Source organism: Malania oleifera, chromosome 9 (assembly GCF_029873635.1).
Source record: "Malania oleifera isolate guangnan ecotype guangnan chromosome 9, ASM2987363v1, whole genome shotgun sequence".
Classification (NCBI taxonomy): domain Eukaryota; kingdom Viridiplantae; phylum Streptophyta; class Magnoliopsida; order Santalales; family Ximeniaceae; genus Malania; species Malania oleifera.
In genome coordinates this window covers 31,418,811-31,437,324 of record NC_080425.1, presented here as the reverse complement: position 1 = coordinate 31,437,324, position 18,514 = coordinate 31,418,811, and the positions used below count along the sequence as shown (strand labels likewise).

The following is an 18,514-nucleotide window of genomic DNA, read 5'->3' as shown; positions in this document are numbered from 1 at the left end:
CAAGGCTTCACACCTTCAGTTTGTTGATGATACTATCTATTTTCTAGAGGATCATAAACCATCCTTTAGGAATATTTGTGAGTTTCCTTCACGTTTTCCAGAAGGTTTCTGGGCTTAAGATCAATATGGGTAAGAGCGGTATCATGACTATCCATATGCCTGTTGAGAATGATAGGGAGCTTTTTGTAGAGGTGGGGTGTAGTATTTTGGAATGGTCGCTGTCTTATCTTGGGATTCCTTTGGGGGTAAATCCTAGATCTGCTAGCTTTCGGGATTGTATTGTGAAAAGGGTTTCTAAGGGACTTGATGGTTGGAAAGGTGCTCATTTTTCTCTTGGTGGTAGAAGTACCCTTAACCAGCCCTGTATTTCTAGTATCCCTTTACATTTTCTTTCGATTTTTAAGATTCCAGCTGGGGTTGCTAGTAAGATTGAGAAGATTATGAGGGATTATTTGTGGTTGGGTGTAGGGGGTAGTAGGGATCAATTGGTTAGTTGGGGAGTGGTGGGTAGGTCTAAGCAGGAGGGTGATTTGGGGATATTGGAAATCTAGAGTCTAAAAACACAGCCCATTTGACTAAATGGATTGGGTGGTTTTTGTTAGAGAATTCCTCTCTGTGGCATTTGGTTGTTAAAAGTATGGATTAGACAAGAATGGATGGGATACTAATTTTTGATTTAGATGTTCTTCGGAGAGTCCGTGGAAAGCTATCTCTTAGAGTTATCCCCTCATCATTCCCCATATTAAATTCCTGATGGGTAGAGGTAGTAAAAGCCGGTTTTGGAAAGATCCTTGGTTGGGGAATGTAGTCTTGTCTACCTCTTTTCCATGCCTTTTTTCGCATAAGCTCAGTGCAGGATGGGTCCATTTCTTCTTTTGATGTTGATCCAGGTGGTCTTTTGCCTTTAGGATTTCTACTTCTGTAGATCGTTCTGGTCTTTTGCCTTTTGAATAGGTCGAATTTTTCTTTTCCTCTCTATAGTTCCATTTGGAAGGCCGAAGTCCCCTATAAAATTAAGGCTTTTATCTGGTTGGTTGCATTTCATAGAATTAATACCAATAACTTGCTGCAGGTTGGGTGACCTTTGAAGGCTATATCTCTAGGCATATGTGTTCTCTGCCTTATTGTTCAGAATCATCATCACATTTGTTCATTCATTGTGACTATGCTTGGAGTGTTTGGAATAAGTTATTTGGTATTTTAGGCAAATTTTGGATGAGTTCTAAGACAGTGGAGGATTTTTTGCAGTGACTTTTGCTGGATTTGGTGGGAAAAAGGAAATGGCAGTGCTTTGGAAATGTGTTTTTTTTTTTACAGTTTTTTGGGGGCTGTGGATGGAGCGTAATGCGCGCCTTTTTCTAGGTAAGAAGTCGGCTTAGTTACTGGTTTGGGAAAAGATACATTATTTGGCTTCTCTTTGGTTTGTGGGACAAGTTAATTTTAAGGAGGTGAGCTATTCTGATATTATGTGCAATTGGCGTTATGTGTTGGAGTGTTAGTTCATGATGTGTGTGTGGTATTTTTTTTTTTTTTTTTTTTATGGATTTTCCAAAGATGTATTATTCTCCTAGCTGTATATTCTTATTCCATTAATGAATTCTTCTTTTATTATAAAAAAACTTTGATGTGTTTTGGTGTATTTAGCTGGAGCTGACTTTTATGGGGAGGTGATTTCCTTTGATTTAATGTCTGTTTTGGAGCACTTGAAAAATCTCACTTATAACAACTTAGAATTGTTCTATATGCTTTTACAACATCTAGAGTAGGATTCTCTTTTTGGTTTCTGTTGTCTGCTCTGCTTACGGGTTGTTTTTAGAGTATGGTTAGCTGATGTGTAAAGAGATTTGAGGGCTGTCCTTTATTAGTTTTCCATTAGGCCCTTCTTTTTTTCTTAGGAGGATACCTTGTTCTCCATTTTTTGTACCTTTTTATTTATTTATTTATTTTTTATAGCAAAAGAGGATGTCATTAATAGGGAAATAATTTTTAAAAATGGAGAATATGACATCTCCCGAGAAAATTTTTTTTTTGGGGTACTTTTTTCATAATTTCTTATTTCAATCAAAAAGATATATTCATTGTTTTAAGCAATGTTATTTGGGAGGCTGAGTATAGTGCTTGTATAGTTATATTCTCTTGCTTTGTTATGTGGTTTGCTAAATTGTTTAACTGGTGCAGATTTTAATGGATTTAGATGTGTTCGATTCTCCTTTATGGAAATGTGTTAAATTGGTATTGTTGCTGCAAATGTTAATTGTAACATATGCGATAAAGTTTCAAATAACATTTTAGTGACATGATGACTCATTTTAAATTTCTTTTTTTTTTGACATCATTAAGCTTTACTGGTTCCACCAAGTACCTAAGGTCATGCTAATGAAACTTTGAACAGTCTTTTTAACCTCTACCTAATTTGTTCAGGGTAAAATTTAAGTAGGAAAGAAATATAGGTATGAATGGAACAAGGCAGAAATGTGATCATGGTCAAATCACAGTTTCTATTCCTTTCCGATGTTTGTTATTCTCTAATGGTGGCTATAATGGAAGGAAAAATAAGTCATTTTTCAAAAAAAAGAAAAAGAAAAAAGCTCCCAATATAAAATATTTAATTTGTAAAATTTCATATGCCTGACTTTAATTCAACATTAGTTTTTATTGAAAAATGTGTTTCTTGAATAATAATATATTTTTTTTACCTTTTTAAATAATAACAGTTATTATTGTTACTTGGAAAGGGCGATAGAGAGATTAGATGGTTGGAAGCGAGTCCTTTCTCCCTTGGGGGAAGAATAACCCTAATCCATGCCTGTGTGTTTCTACCATTCCGTTGTACTTCCTGTCTGTGTTTAAGATTCCGGTGGGTTCTGCTGGCAAGCTTGAGAGGATTATGAGTGAATTTTTGTGGTCCGGTGGAGGGAGTCGTAGGGACCACTTAGTGAGTTGAGAAGATGTTCATAGGTCTAAAAGGGAGAGAGGGATGGGTCTTGGTAAGTTGGTGTCTAAAAGCATTGCTCTTCTAGCTAAATGGTTATGGCACTTCCCTTTAGAAGAATTGTCCCTTCGGCATAAAATAATAAAAAGCAAGTTTGGGTTGGATGAGAATGAATAGATTAAAAAAGGGCGTCCCTAGTGAGGTAGTTAGAATCAGGATCCTACATAGGATCGCTTGGACGGTTCACAAGATCCTATGTAGGATCGTGGATTGTAAGATTCTACTTACAATGTAAAATAAATTGAAAATTTATATATTTAATTTATGACAACTCTGAATGAAATAATCCAAAAAACTTAATAGTAAGTTTAAGAAATTTCAGGAATGTAGCTAGCTTGCTAGCTAGCACCTAGCAGGTTTTTCCTTCAACAATTTTGACCCTAAAAAAATCTAAATAGCCTGAATTGTGAAGTTCTCTGCAAAGGGCAGACTGTTGCTAGCTTATTTATTTTAAAAATTATAATTAAAAATAAAAAAAAAGCATGAAGAGAAGAAGGAAGAAGAAATTGCTAATCTTAATTCAATGAACTGATGTAAATTTCTCACTTTCTGCAGTTTTGTCATCAGACCATAAGAAGTATGAGGAGAAGAAGGGTAAAAAAGTAATGAAGAGGAAGTACTTTTTGTTATTCGCCAAAAAAAGAGAAGGAAAAAGAAAGCTATATGCTCTCTGCTTTGGGAAAAAAAGATAGGTCTCTTGCTTGTCGATAGAAAGAGAAAAAAAAAAGAGAGGAAGAAAGTAGAAGGAAGTACAAAGATAGTTAACTGCTACAGGCCAGCAATTTTAAGCTCTCAGCCTAACTGTGCAACTCCCTATTTGTTGAAGCTCTTTGCTGATCTCAAAGCTCTCAGCTGGCCTCTACGCTGGAAGAACAGTCTAAACCTACTGATAGACAACCAAGGATCTGTCTATCAAGAACTCTAAGCTCTTAGAGAGCTTTCAAGAGATGCTCAACTGCTCTCTCGACTTGGATCGAACAAATCCTAGAACATGCTTGTTATGTTGCCCGAATTTTGGTGCATTTGAGCCAACGAGGCCAAATTTTGTGTCTATTGCAACAGTAAAGTGTTTGGGTCAATTAGAATAAATATATTGGGCTTTTTTCCTTAAAATCCTAAATTGGAAAAATCCATATTCCATTGCAAAAGTAGGATAGGTAGGATCGCGATCCTAAGATTCTAACAATCCAGATAAGATCCTACTACAATCCTTCTTTATTAAGATTCTACTTGAGATCCGGATCAATTAGGCAAGTATGGATTGTAGGATTGTAGAATTGCATGATCCGTATTTGGATTTTGATAACCATGGTCCCTAGGCCACAAGGTTGCCTACTTTTCAAGGGTAGGGGGAGGGAGAGGGTTGTCAGTGTACACAGCCTTACCCCTGCTTTTATGTAGGGAGGTTGTTTCCTCATACTTGAACTGATGACCAACCTATCTCAAAGGAGCAACCTTGCTATTGATTCAATGGTAATATAAGATGTTCTTTGAGGAGCCCATGAAGGTCCATTTCCTAGAGATATCGTTCATTTGCCCCTTGCACTAAATGGGGAGTAGTTGTTGTATCCGTTTTTGGAAAGGCCCTTGGCTGGGAAATGCTTCCTTTTCCATTTTTTTTTACCCTTGTCTATTTAAATTGAGTTTTGAGCAAAATAGAGCCATATCTTTCTTTGTTTGTGATTTGAAAAGTCCCTTGGTTTCCTAGAATCTCCACTTTAGGAGACCTCTTAGTGACAAGGAGACTCTGGTGTTGTCATCTTTGTTATCTTTATTGAATGGGAGTAACCTTTCTTTGGGGAGGGATGCTCATTCTTGGTTTTTGGATCAGTTGGGAGTGTATTCTTGCAATTTTTTTTTTTCTTTTTTGAATTCTTGATTTGTTCTAATTCTTCTTTTATGCTCTATCCTACTTTTTGGAAGGCCAAGGCTCCCCCAAAAATTCAGGCTTTGGTTGCTTGTGCTTAATAAGATAAATACTAATGACTTGCTGCAAATCAGGAGACCTTTGAAGGCTCTCTGTTGATGTATGTGTGCTCTGTTACAAGAACTCTGCAGCTTCTCATCTTCTTTTGCGCTGTGAATTTGCTTGGAGGATTTGGAATAAGTTTTTTGGTATTCTGGGAGAGAGTTGGGTATGTCCTTCAGTGGGAGACTTGTTAGCCATTTGTTTTGCTGGCTTTGTTAGAAGGATGCATAGGGCAGCATTATGTAAGTGTGGCATTTTTGCGGTTTTATGGGGAATACTAGATGAGCATGATGCTCGGATTTTTTTGGGAAAAAAATTAAATTGGGTGCTTGTTTGGGACAAAATTCAGTACTCGGCCTTATTGGAATGTGTTGGGTTGGATTCGTTAGAGGAGCTAGCTGAGTTACGAAGAGATTGGAGGCACATGCTGTCTTGTTGATTCTTTCTCTAGTAATGAAACGTTTGCTATCAAATATATATATATATATATATATATATATATTATTTTTTTAGATAGTAAAAGAAGGACTTCATTAATAGATTAAGAATATGCAGCGAGGAGAATAAGACATCTCCGTAGTAAAATCCAGAAAGATCCAGATAAAAAACAAAGAGAAAACCGTAAAACTGAAAAAAGGAAGTAAAACCAGCACAGACTAACAATCCAGCACATAGTGCCAATCGTGCTGAATATCAGAAAAGCTCACCCCCTTAAAATTTTTCCGTCCCACACACCAAAGAGAAGACAAATAATGTATTTTTCCCAAACCAACAGGTGCGACAACTTCTTCCCTGAAAGCATTACGCTCCATCCACAACCCCTAAAATACTGAAAAGGCAATGCTGCCTTATCTTTATTCCTGCCAAAACCAACAAAAGAAACTGCCAAAAAGTCCTCCACTGCCCCTGAACTCACCCAACATTCGCCTTAAAAAACAATTAACTTGTTCCATATACTTCAAGCATAATCACAATGTATATATGCAGATTCTGAAAACAACTAAAACAAAGAACACTGATGTCTGGAGGTAGAGACTTCAAAGGTCTCCTGACCTGTAAAAACTTATTGGTATTAATTCTATCAAGCGCAACTAACCAGATAAAATCCTTGATTTTGAAGGGGACTTTGGCCTTCCAAATGGATCTATAGAGAGGAAAAGATGAATTAGATCTAGTCAGAAAATCACAAAAAGATTTGCAAGAATAATCCCCCGATGGATCCAAAGACCAAGATCGACGATCCTCCACCTCAGAAAATTGACAATTATTCAACAGACTAGCAAAGATATATATATATATACACTCTCTCTCTCTCTCTCTCTCTCTCACACACACACACACACACACACACACACACACACACAGCTGGAGGTGGTGCTAAACATTGGTGAACTATCATGGATGGATGCTTGAAGAGAAAGCCAAGAGCCATCTTTGGTGATTTGTTGGATTTTTAGTAGCATACGCTTCATTCATGGGTGTCATGGTTTCACTGGAAAGAATCTAATTGCGGATGGGTAGAAGCTCAGAACTGAAGCCAAACTTGGCAACAACCAAAAACTTTGCCCTTTGCCTCTTGATCAATGTCGGACCTAACTGGTTGATAGATGTTGAGTTCCTCCCACATACCCTTCAAAGTGCTAAAATGCTTATTATGTTAATCTTGAGAGAAGCTTTCACAAAGATCATCTCATATGGCCTTGGCTGTTCTATGAAACATTAAATTAGGCCGCAATTCATGGCTCCATGCCATTCCATGACCACACAAGCTATATGTCATTCTCTTTCATCCGATCTTCATAATCCTTGGAGCTTGGTGAGTGGAGATGGTGGAGAATGTGACAAGTACTTATGCTTCCCATTCTCATTAATACAAGCACACAATACTTGAGACCACAACAGGTAGTTAAGAGGATCCAACCAATTGATGGCTGTGATTTGTACATTTAACAGTATCAGTTGAAGCTCTCTCTGTAGAGGCCATCTGACTCCCCCCCTTATACACTGCAATCAGCGCACATGAGAAATAACACAGCAACTATAGCATAGACCTGCATTTCCGAACTTCAAGAGGCAGCTGTTACCTCAAACCTGGAGTTACTATCCTACGAGGACTACACTGTAGAAGGCAGATCACAATAAGCACCACTGGCACTTAATAAACAATGTGGTAGCCCAGCAGCAGACGTTATTGCTGGTAGCAACTAATGGAGGCAAGAACAGGAAATGGTCATTAAGCACCAATCAAAACTACTGGCAACTGATACATGATTGCATGCAAGCAAGCAAAACAACAACATCATGCCAACACCTGCCAAAACAGCAGAACTGCACCAGCATTATACCTGAAACAAAGCATAATTGCAGCATACATACAGCATCATACCAAGGATGCAGCACAAAACCAAGACAAATAAGGGCCCCTAAATTACTCTCAAACCAACCAGAAAACCAGATTTGAGAACTCTATTAAGCGAGGATAAGGAAAAAAAAAATGAAAACAGACTGTCTTAAAAAACGCTCTTATCAGTCAGATTTAGGGGAGATTAATGCTCCGATCCATGTTGTAATGTTAGAGGTAGAGCGGAGAAGAAGAGAAGGACAACAAATGAAGAAGAAAGCAAGAGAAAGAAAAAAGAGGTGGCAGTTCCTGGAGTTTTACATACAGCTCGAGGTTTCCTTACATATTAATAATAATAGGCTCAAGGACAAAAATACCCTTACTCTCACAACCCAATTACTAAAATAACATATTCTCTTCTAACATATATATGTGTGTGTCAGTGTGTATGTGTGTGTGTCTATATGCATGTATCTTTGTGTGTAGTGACAACAAATAATCCAAAAAGGACATCGTGTTTGTGAAAACATATTTTCTGTATTGCTCCTTAGTATGTGGTGGTTGTAACTTCAATTTAGGATAAGATAATCTGTGATTGACTCCTTGAATTTGTTGAAAGAAATTGTCCATTATCGCATAAATTGACGGAAAATGATTCATGTAACCAACCCCACCTAGTGGGACTTAAGGCTTGGTTTTGTTTTTGTTGTCATAATCTGTGATTGACAGATTCTCTAAATTCTCAAAGGGATTTATGTTTGGAAGAGGATATCTTGTATATGGGACCATTAAGTGAATTGGAGACAGATATTTAGAAACCCATGAGTTTTGTTGGATGATTTGGATTTTTAGTAGGCACAAATGCTCAAGAGGTGTGAGTTGATGCTGCCTCTAGGACATTTGATCATCTTATTTGTGATTCATGTGGTCCGTATTTCCCTTTACGTTCTCATGTCTGGGAAGCTGAGACTGCTTCCAAAATCAGATCTTTCTCCGGGTTTGTAATCCTTCAATTATTATAAAGGTTGTTCTTGAGGTTAGAAGATCATAAGATTTTGTGTCCTCATTAGTGTTCTTTGTTTTCAAAGTGGCATAACAAATGCAAGTTTCTTTTTGCATTGTTTTTTGTATTTTACTGAGGATTGGGCGTCACCTCCTTTGGAATTTTTTTTTTCTTCAGAAATTTAAGGACTTCAGTGTATTTGGTTGGAGTGGAACTAGAATCTTCCATGGGTAGGTGAATAGGTGATGTGTCTTGCTTTGGTTTGTAACTGGGTCAACCTTTTGGCTTTTGCTTTGGTGATTGGACTTTGGTTTGCTTAGAGAAGTGCAGCGGCCTTGTGTGCATAGAGATTGGAGGGCATTGTAACTTTAGCTTTATTTTATTTTATATTGTTTTTTGTGTGTTGGGGGATGTCTTGTTTTCCAATTCTTCTACTTTTATCTCTCTTAGTAATATTTCTTCTTGTCCTTTATGGCTAAGAGAGAGCAAAACATAATTTAAGTCTTCTATTTAATTCAAGATTTAGAATTTTAATCCATTAAATTTCCTCTTGTGCAGGCTGTGCTCAAAGATGTTCTTGTCAAATTTCTGCCGGATGATGTTCATATTAGGTCTAATGGGAGGGTCCGTGGTAAGAATGGATTTTTCTTCCCTCTTAGATGCAATAGTCTGTGACTTTGTGACTAAATTGAGCGTAGGACATGTCATAAGTGGTCAAAATGAGCTTAAAACTATTCCTTAGCTGTGTTTTCAAGTGGCCCCTGAAGGGCCTTCGCTTATAATAATCCTTCTCTTCATCATTTTTCTACATTTTAAAATTATTATTGCTATAATTTTTTTTCTTTTTTCACAACCTGTGTTTTTGTGGGGGTGGGAAGTTTGGGATTGAGATTGGACTGGGCTTTTGTAAAACTAGCCTGAAGTCTTTCATCTGGTCTAGCATCATTAACTGTGCAATTTTCTTTTAGCTTTTACTTTAGTAACTGGTACCTCCTATATCCTAAATATTTTGTATTTTGTTCAGTAATATAGGCTAGCTTATGGTCATCTTGGGACTTTTCTAGTTTGTTTGAACTTAACTAAAGAGTAATGTATCAATATTTTAATCTCTGGTTTTTATTTACTAACACCCATCACAAGATAAGTAATTATTCGAATAACAAGGGTTCATATGTTACCTGAACTAGGTGATTGTATCTGATTGATGTCGTGCACATGTACTGGCATTCTGAATTTCATATTTTTTTGTGGCTAAATTACAGCAATATTCTTAAATGTTTATAAAATCTATAATGTCCAAGTTCCATATTAAATACCTCATAGCTTTCTTCTTGATTTGACTTTTAATGGTAGTATTTTGGTTGCCTTTTATTTTTTTGTTTATTTTTTTGTTTTTTTTCAACATGATAATATTGTCATTAATCTTCTTTCTACAAAAGAGAAAAAGGTAAAAAGAAATAGGAAGTACTTTCTTTTTGTTATGCAATTTTCGTATAATAATTCAAATTTAAATTTTTAGATTTGCTAGTTAAAAGTTTCCATTTTCTTTATTCTTCTTCATCTAAAGATTTTACGCAGTGCAAATGTTAGGGTTGTGGTTGTTAAATCATTTATTGCGTTGACTATTTTTTCTGATAGGTAAATTTTGAAAGGGTGGGGTTCGAATCTCATTGATTATGAGTTATGACTTAGATATTTAATATCATGTCTCCTGTATCATAAGGGAACCTTGTGTTGATCAAATTGAGAGAACCTTGGTCACCTGCAAGGTTTGAAGCTCATTGACTATTATTTTGATATCTTAATATCATGCATCTATATCGATAGGGAACCTCATTGATAATTAAAAATAACACATACTGCACTAGAATCTCACACCATATCATGGGTGTGGGGATTGGATGAAAAGAATTACTCTGTTTTATGCTGCTGTTGGTAAAATGACATCCTTTTAGGTAGTTGTTCTATTCAAGAGGCCAAAGTAACATGTTTCATTCTTTTTTTCTTGTTCTTATGTTTCTGTTGACGTGGACCATCTTTATGCTTGAACAATTGATGTTTCTGCTACAGTTGCTGTAACCCAGATTCTTTGGAAGCCTAGAGGTTTACTAGTGGATCAGTTTGACTCCAAAGAAGATCTAATTGATGCGGTCTTCACGTCTTCTTTTATACCTGGGTAAATTGTTAATTTGCCTTGTTGCCTCAGAATGCCTGCTCTACATCCTAGTTTGTAAAATAGAGTTGAACTAAAATTGTGCTGCAGTGCAGGTATCTTGCACCAAGACCAGCAACAACATTTCGGAATCGACTTTGCATTGATGGAGGTTTGACATTGTTTATGCCACCAACATCTGCTGCGCAAACGGTATTTGCTTTGGATTCTTATAATGGTCCTTGGAAACATTTTATTGGACTAGTTAATGTGTCACGTGCGTTGCACGTAATTGTATGTGAATAATGTGATGCAAAATATTTTTATAATTAATAAAATTTTAGAAATTATTTGAAACAAATGAATAATATGTATTATCACAATTTACTTTATGGAATATTTTTGGAGTTATTTATAAAAATTTATATTGTTTAAAACTATAAAATATTAGTATAGACATGAGATACTATCATGGCATCTTAAAAAAATATTTGAGATATTGCAAGATAGGAATGCTTTAATTAACTTTATGCAAAATACAAAATTTTAATATTTATATATCATTGTAGATTAAGGAGTGAACGTATTTGCGGTAAGTTGAGTGTAGCTTCTATAGAAGATAAGATAAGGGAGGGACGATTCAGATGGTATGAGGAATGACCATATTCGCGGTAAGTTGGGTGTAGCTCCTATAGAAGATATGATAAGAGAGGGACGAATCAGATGGTATGGACACTTGTAACGTAGGTCACATAGTGCGCTGGTGAGGAAGAGTGAGTTAGTTACTGTGGGGGATAGTAAAAGGGGTAGGGTTAGACCTAAAATAATTTGGAAAGAGATAGTAAGGATTTAATATCCCTGAATTTGTCAAAAGAAATGGTCTATGATCGCATAAATTGGCAGAAAATGATTCATATAGCCGACCCCACCTAATGGGACTTAAGACTTGGTTTGTTGTTGTTGTTGTGTTGTGTAAAAAGAATCTCAAATATAACTTATTACGATGAAAACGAATAAATTTATTATAATATCTAAATTGTGATTTTCTATCTACATTTTCATAATTATTATTTTTTATTTACTATCAATTAGAGTGTTTTTAAAATTTCAAATAAATTTAAAGTTTATTGTATGGAGTGGTACTTCTAGGTCTATAATTTTATTTTTATAAATATTATAGAATTATTTATCTTAAAAATTTTAGACACTTCACAATAATTTTAGAAGATGTCAAAAAAATTTACTTATTTTGTTTTGAGATAAACCTTTTCTATTTGATATTTATAATACCATTGTACTTATTTTATTTTTAATTATATAGGTTTTTCTGGGTTCAAATCTTAATTTATTTAAAATTACTTTTTAAATATACTTTCCCACTTTCTTGTAATTTTTTTTTTGGATAGCAAAAGAAATTTAGTAGATAGAATAAGAATGTACAATTAGGAGAAGAGACACCTCCTTAACAAAGTCTAAGAAACCTCAAGGAAAACAAAATAAGAAGGCCAAAAGATGTAAAAAACATCCCGAAGAAATCAGCACATCCTAAGAAGTCAACAGAGAGCCAATCCTGCTTAATATCTGAGAAGCATATCCCTTTGAAATTACCATTACCCTCGCACCACAGAGAGGCCAGAAAATGAATGTTCTCCCACACCAACTAAAAAGCTAATTGCTTCCTTGAAAATATATGTGAGTTATTTTCCTTTCATAAACCCCAAAATACTGCAAACAAAGCACTAATCCATAGCGCTTTTCCTTTTTCCACTCAAACCCAACAAAAGATACTGCCAAAAACTCTTCCACTCTCTCTGGACAAACCCAACTTTCTCTAAAATAACTGAATAACTTGTTCCAAACTTTCCATGCAAAATTACAATGCAAGGAAAGATGCGGAGCAGATTTTGAGCAGTTAAAACAAAGTATGCATATATCTGGTTTCTAAAATCAAATAAACCATCCACTTCAAGTGTCTCTTCAAATGAGTTTAATTATACACCTGCAAGAAAATCAAATGTAGAATTATGAGGGGTTGATTTTGAACCTAAAATTCCTAGAGCCTATTAGCAAAACAAAAATATCAAAGGTCCTAACTCTCCCATGTTATCCCTTACTCAATATCAAGTCTTAAATGAAGAGAAAAAACTTCCAAAGAAACTATTTACCATAGTTCATTTTCCTATTATTTGTTTGTTAATCTAGTTATTTCATTAGTATTGTTCAAAATCCATAGTTTAGCGTTGGTCGACCCTTTGTCAGAACATTATTAGGGTGGTCCCAATGGTGATGCCGTTAATTATATCATTTTTTTAACAATATTTAAGAAATACTTATACTTGTAAAGTGTTTAGATAGTGAGTAATTTTGTAAGAAGATCAATCCAAAGTTATAATTATTATTTTTTATTGAGTTTTTTAAATTTTAAACAAAATTTAACATTTATTATATGGTGTACTTCTAGGTTTATAATTTTATTTCTAGAATTTATTTTTCAGAAATTATATTATTATTTATCAAAAAACTGTTAGACACTTCACAATAATTTTACAAGAAAATGTCAAAGGAATTTACCTATTTTATTTTGAAATATGCCTTCAATTTGGTACTTATAATGGTATTATATTTATTTTATTTTGTAATTTAATGGATTTTTAAAAGTTAAAATCTTAACCTATTTAAAATAAAAATTTAAATATAAATTTATCTAATAATTTCTAAATAATTTTTTAAATAAATTCTTTGTCTTACTTTTAAAAGATAATTATATTTTTTTTTGTCTTATAGAGTGATTACACTATTAATATTTTTGTATATGATACACATATATGTTGCTACTTCATTTGAAGTTTTTTTTTTTACAAACATTTAGCTTATCAATTTTATAAATATAATTTTATCTAATTTTTCTTAACCTTGCTTTCTTTTAGGAATATCTTGTCTTCAATAGTATAATGTTGTTTTTCTATTAGTTGATTTATCCTATTTGCACTTTTATTAATTTGCACCATAAATAAAGATATTGATATGTGAAACATACTGTATGTTAATTTATTTTATTTTTAACCAAATGAAAGTTTCTCTATTATATTTAAACAATAATTTCTAAAGAGTCTAAATGTAATTGTATTTATTTTTGGTTGAACATTGAGAAATATTTAATTTTATCTTAAAAGATATGGGTATTTTTGTGCACAAAAGGATTTACAAAATTTGCATTTCTGTATATAATATAAAAATTTATCACTTTTAGGAATGCTTAATCTTACTTTAAAAACTATATCTACATATAGTGTAGAAGTTTACTTCCATTATGAATTTTTGGCCTCACTTTAAAAAAATGAGAATATTTTTGGTCCACAAAATATTGACACTACCCCTTACTTTTATATATAGTATAGATTACAGGGTTCCACACATAATTTATTGGAAAGAATGTAAGTGGATAATTTTGTTTTCAGTATTTGAGGTCAGGAATTGTTAAGAAGAAATTATACTAACTTATTTTTCTATGCAATCTAACTATCCTGGAGTAGGGGAAAATTTCATAATTTTGTGACATTGTTGGACCTTTCCTGGAAGAGGAGGTGGTTAGGAGGGATGATGTGAAAGGCGAATTGAGTGATCCTATGGGTTTTGAGGAGATCTGTTGGAGGCAGATGTCTAGGGTGCATTTGTTAAAAGTTAGATATAAGAATATCAACATATTAGATTGAAAGGCTAATTTTCAGTGGGGTAAGTTGTATTGGTACATCTCATTTAATGGTGTGATGCTTACTAAAGAAAATGAGATGAGATTAAGGGATGTTCAGCTTTATGAGGGACTGTACACAGCAGTTCGTGGGAGACTGGTGATGTTTGCACAAAGATCGTAAGTGTTTCAATCAATTTTTGAAGAGGCTTTGACACCTGAAGCGTTAAGTCCTGTTGAGGAGAGAAGGCCTGAAGTCCTGATGGATTAACTATGGCTCTCTTATCAACTTTGTTCAGAGATTATTAGAAGGAAAACATGATGACATTATTCATTTCTTTTAATTCTTATGGAAAGTTGGGAGAGGAATCATGAATGCACCTATTGATTGCTCTGGCTCCAAAACAAGGGAGAACGGAACGGAACAAAAAAAAGGGGGAGGGATAGGCTGCTGCTGATGATCTAAAAGATTTCAGAACTATCAACCTGACGGGGGAGTGCTAGTAAGCTGCTAGCAAAGGGGATCATTGGGTGAAAGTGAATGTATGGATGCGAACCCAGGCAGAAAATTTTAAAAATTTAGGTATTATGATTATTTTTCTTTTTGTTCCTAAACCCTAAACCATTTTCTGATCTCATAATTAAATATAATCTTAGAAAGAATTTAAGGCATTGAAAAATTAGTTCTTATCTCTTGGCAGATTTATTATATATTTTTCTCTACATAAATTGGCTTAAAGGAAAGAATAAAATGTTATAATTTCTCTTATATAAATGATCTTTTTGTAATGATACGTTATGTTAGTACAATTTGTGCTTTGCACAACAATATGGTCTCTTAAGTAAATAATTCGCGCTCTCTAGAGACAAGATTTATGCTAATCTTATGCTCATTTACAAAAAATTCTCGAATTTATGAATTTGGAGCAAGCGCGTTCGCTTAGTTGCATTAATTAGGTTACTATGCTCTAATGGATCCATGGATCCATTGATTTTCTTGTGTATTGGAACCTATCTTTTAGTGGCGGTTTAGCTCAAATTATCTTAAATGATCCCCTGGTATTACTTTCCTATGTATCTTATGTTCTGGAATAGGATTACTATCTTGCGGATGTATTTTTGTCTGATTCGCTGGGAGTATGACCTTTAAATAGGATTGGACTTAATATGGTTATTTTGCGGTTATTTCAAGTTACACTGGTGCTAAAAACTTTTCTCAAGATATCGTCCAAACTGTTGGGGTTGTTGCTCTGGATGTTGCCCCCCTGATGTGAAACCAGTTGGTTAATAACAATAGTAATAATAAGCAATTTCATCTTGATGTACATATCTGAGCAAAATGCCCCATTAATTCTACTATCATTCTACGGAATGAATCAATTCTATGTCACGTATGGGATTTTTTTTTCAGGATCCCAAGTAGCATAGCCTAATGGCCCTCATCCATGTTTTCCATTTAGAGTTATTAGGATCCAGATTTTGATAATGGATTTGAATCTGTTTTGTATTTTAAAATTTCCAAACTTAGGCCTTCAAATGCTGTGCAACATAAAATATGTAGATTGTTTCTTTTTTCAATATTCTTTTTATGTTTTCAAAGGTTTCCCACTGAAGTGTTGTTTCTCATTCAGTGAAACAAAATGGAATGTGTTCAAGAATCTTGCATTGTTGACTTAAGTAATAGAAAAAATGGTTTTGAGGTTGGTGGATTTTGCTTTGCAGGTTCGTGTTTGTGCTTTTCCCGCGAGTCGGTTGGGACTACAAGGAATTGGTATCAGTCCAGACTGCAACCCTGAGAATAGGGCTACTCCCCGTGAGGTAATTTTACTGCTGTACTGCTGAGTGGTGGTTACATTGTAGGATGAACCAGTAAATGCTATGTTTCCATCCACTGCTTTCTAATTGGTTCCTTTGAGGATGAACCAGTGAGAATGCCTTTGTTTCCATCCACTGCAGCTTTTAAATTGGGCACTTGAGCCAGCAGATGATCATGTTCTAGACAGGCTCTTTGAGCTTGGGTATCTAGATGCAGCTGTCTGGGCTGAAGAAAACCCAGTGGAATTGTTAGTTAAAGATGAAAGTGATCAAACTGAAAATGGCCTCTCATAGTAGCTCATCACGAAAATGATTGGTCCAGTTCGTTATTTGAATATATGCTGGGATTATGGACCGACGGTGCTGCACATTTTGTATAGCCCCAACTGATTTACTGTGCATTTCTTCTTATAATGCACTCTTGTACAGTAAAATTATGAAATCACTGTAAATGAAGCAAGGAAAGTGGATAAAGATGTATTCCTATGAATGGAAGGAAAGGTGCAAAAAAGTATCTAGGGATGTAATAATTTTGAAAAAAATATTCATGTAAAAAATTTGTATTATTTCATTTGACATGGAATAGGATAAGACTAGACGTTTTCAGGGTGAAATGTGACTATTTGTTTCTTGTGTGACATTTCATGAATGTATAAACTTTTTTGGCATTATTATTTTTTTTTAGTGATAGAAGCACATTAAGTTATGATTGTTTTACTTCTAAGATTAGACTTACTATGAATCAAAGTGATTTTATAGTTCGGAAATTTTTTGGGTAGGTTATTGCGACCATATATACGCATAGACAATGAGGTATCTTCTTCACTAAGCCCTCTTCTCCCTACAATATGGCATTGGCATTGCCTTCTAAACGGCTTCTATGACATTTTAAAATTAGTATGGACCTTTTTAACTTATTTAATGTTTTGAAATATTTAGGGACCTTAAAATTGGTATGAACCTTTCAAACCTTTTTAATGCTTTGAAATTATTAGGTACCTTTCTGAACACTTGGCCCACACATCAATTTGAGATTATTGATTTTGATGGAAGATGAAGATATTATTGTTTGTGTTTTCAAGGACAATCAAGTTTTAAGTTTCACTAAATGAGATTAGATATATGAAAACTTTTAAGTATATGATTTTGGATTGTTGTTCTCTAATAAATGAAGGGATGTTGAATTTTTCTCTTTATTTTATTTTATGTTCTTCTATCTTAACCCTTTTACTGACTTTGATTAGTTCATTTTGTCCTTTGACTAGTGTATTATGTAAGTGCTCAAATCGTTTTAGGTGTGGCTTCCTTATTTTTTTACAAGTGTTATGCCTAATTAATTTATACTTTACCTTTCTGAGTTACATTATTCGTTCATCTTAATACTCATTTTCACAAATTTTGCTTTTTAAATATGTTATTCCTTAGTTGTCCAAAATTCATATTGCATAATTGGTCTTATTTTCAAATTTTTTTTAAAAATATTATCACTATTATTAAAATTTTAAACATATTTTAATTATTCTCTTAGTTACCAAGTTAAGAAATGAAAATGATATTGTTAGAAAGAAAACTCCATAGTATATGCCAACCTTTACGGTTACAGAACCCATTAATGTGCATTTATACTATAATTGTAGTTTTTTTGGTTCCATGTAAAATAATACAAAATATAATACAGGGGTATTAAGCTTTTTCTAAATTGATATATGCAAATTCGATAATCAACTTTTGGGTTTTTTAGTTAGCAAACTTAATTTTATTTTTTCTTTGTTTTAGGTAAATAATATCATAATCGTAACGTTTTAATCTCTCTCTCTCTCTCTCTCTCTCTCTCTCTCTCTCTCACAAACACACACACACACACACCCGCGTGTGCATGCACACACATGCACGTGTCTGTGCACAAACACACTCGAATTTATGTAGCAGTTTGAAAATTTGAATCATATAATCATATAATCACTATATCTCCTTCACAATGCATCAAGTTGACCAACTTGCCAATCACTATTTTTTTTTTTTAGCGGAACCCCAATTTTATTGATAGCTCTTGCTTATGGCGATGTAAAATCGTGGTAATTAGGACACATGAAATTTACATATAAACTATAAAAACCATCACAAGCATCAAAACCAATGAAAATACCAATGCTATTTCAATAAACCAATCTAAACATGTCTATATGGAATCAAAACCAAACAAATCAAACATAAACAAAAACTAGAGAAAAATCAAAGGAAAACCAAATGATGTCAATTAAAAAGGAAGGCTTGGAATACTCATCTTCGCCTTGACAAGTCAAGAATTCCGCCAACTGATTACCTTCTCTAAATTGCTGCTTTATAGAGAAATGAAGACCTTGTAACTCCTCTAATAATTCTCTAATGTCCCATAAGTACCAGGAGGAACAAATTCCATATATGAGCCATCCCACCACCAATTCGGAGTCGCTTTCAATACAAATATTTTGATATCCCATTTCTTTACAAAGTCGAATACCACTAGTAAGAGCCCACAACTCTGCTCCATTTTTAGTACATGTCTCAAATTTTT

The 18,514-nt window shown here is 34.1% G+C and overlaps 1 protein-coding gene across 1 annotated transcript in view; it reads left to right on the top strand.

Moving 5' to 3' along the window:
- Positions 1-16,631, top strand: part of LOC131164646 (uncharacterized) — a 46,708-nt gene extending 30,077 nt beyond the window's left edge. Inside the window, exons 3-7 of the mRNA XM_058121996.1 lie at positions 8,864-8,936; positions 10,376-10,481; positions 10,574-10,670; positions 15,868-15,963; positions 16,102-16,631. Of these exons, the coding sequence (XP_057977979.1) occupies positions 8,864-8,936; positions 10,376-10,481; positions 10,574-10,670; positions 15,868-15,963; positions 16,102-16,254 (525 nt within the window). The 3' untranslated portion in view covers positions 16,255-16,631. The remainder of the gene's footprint in view (positions 1-8,863; positions 8,937-10,375; positions 10,482-10,573; positions 10,671-15,867; positions 15,964-16,101) is intronic.
- The last annotated feature ends 1,883 nt before the right edge of the window (positions 16,632-18,514 follow it).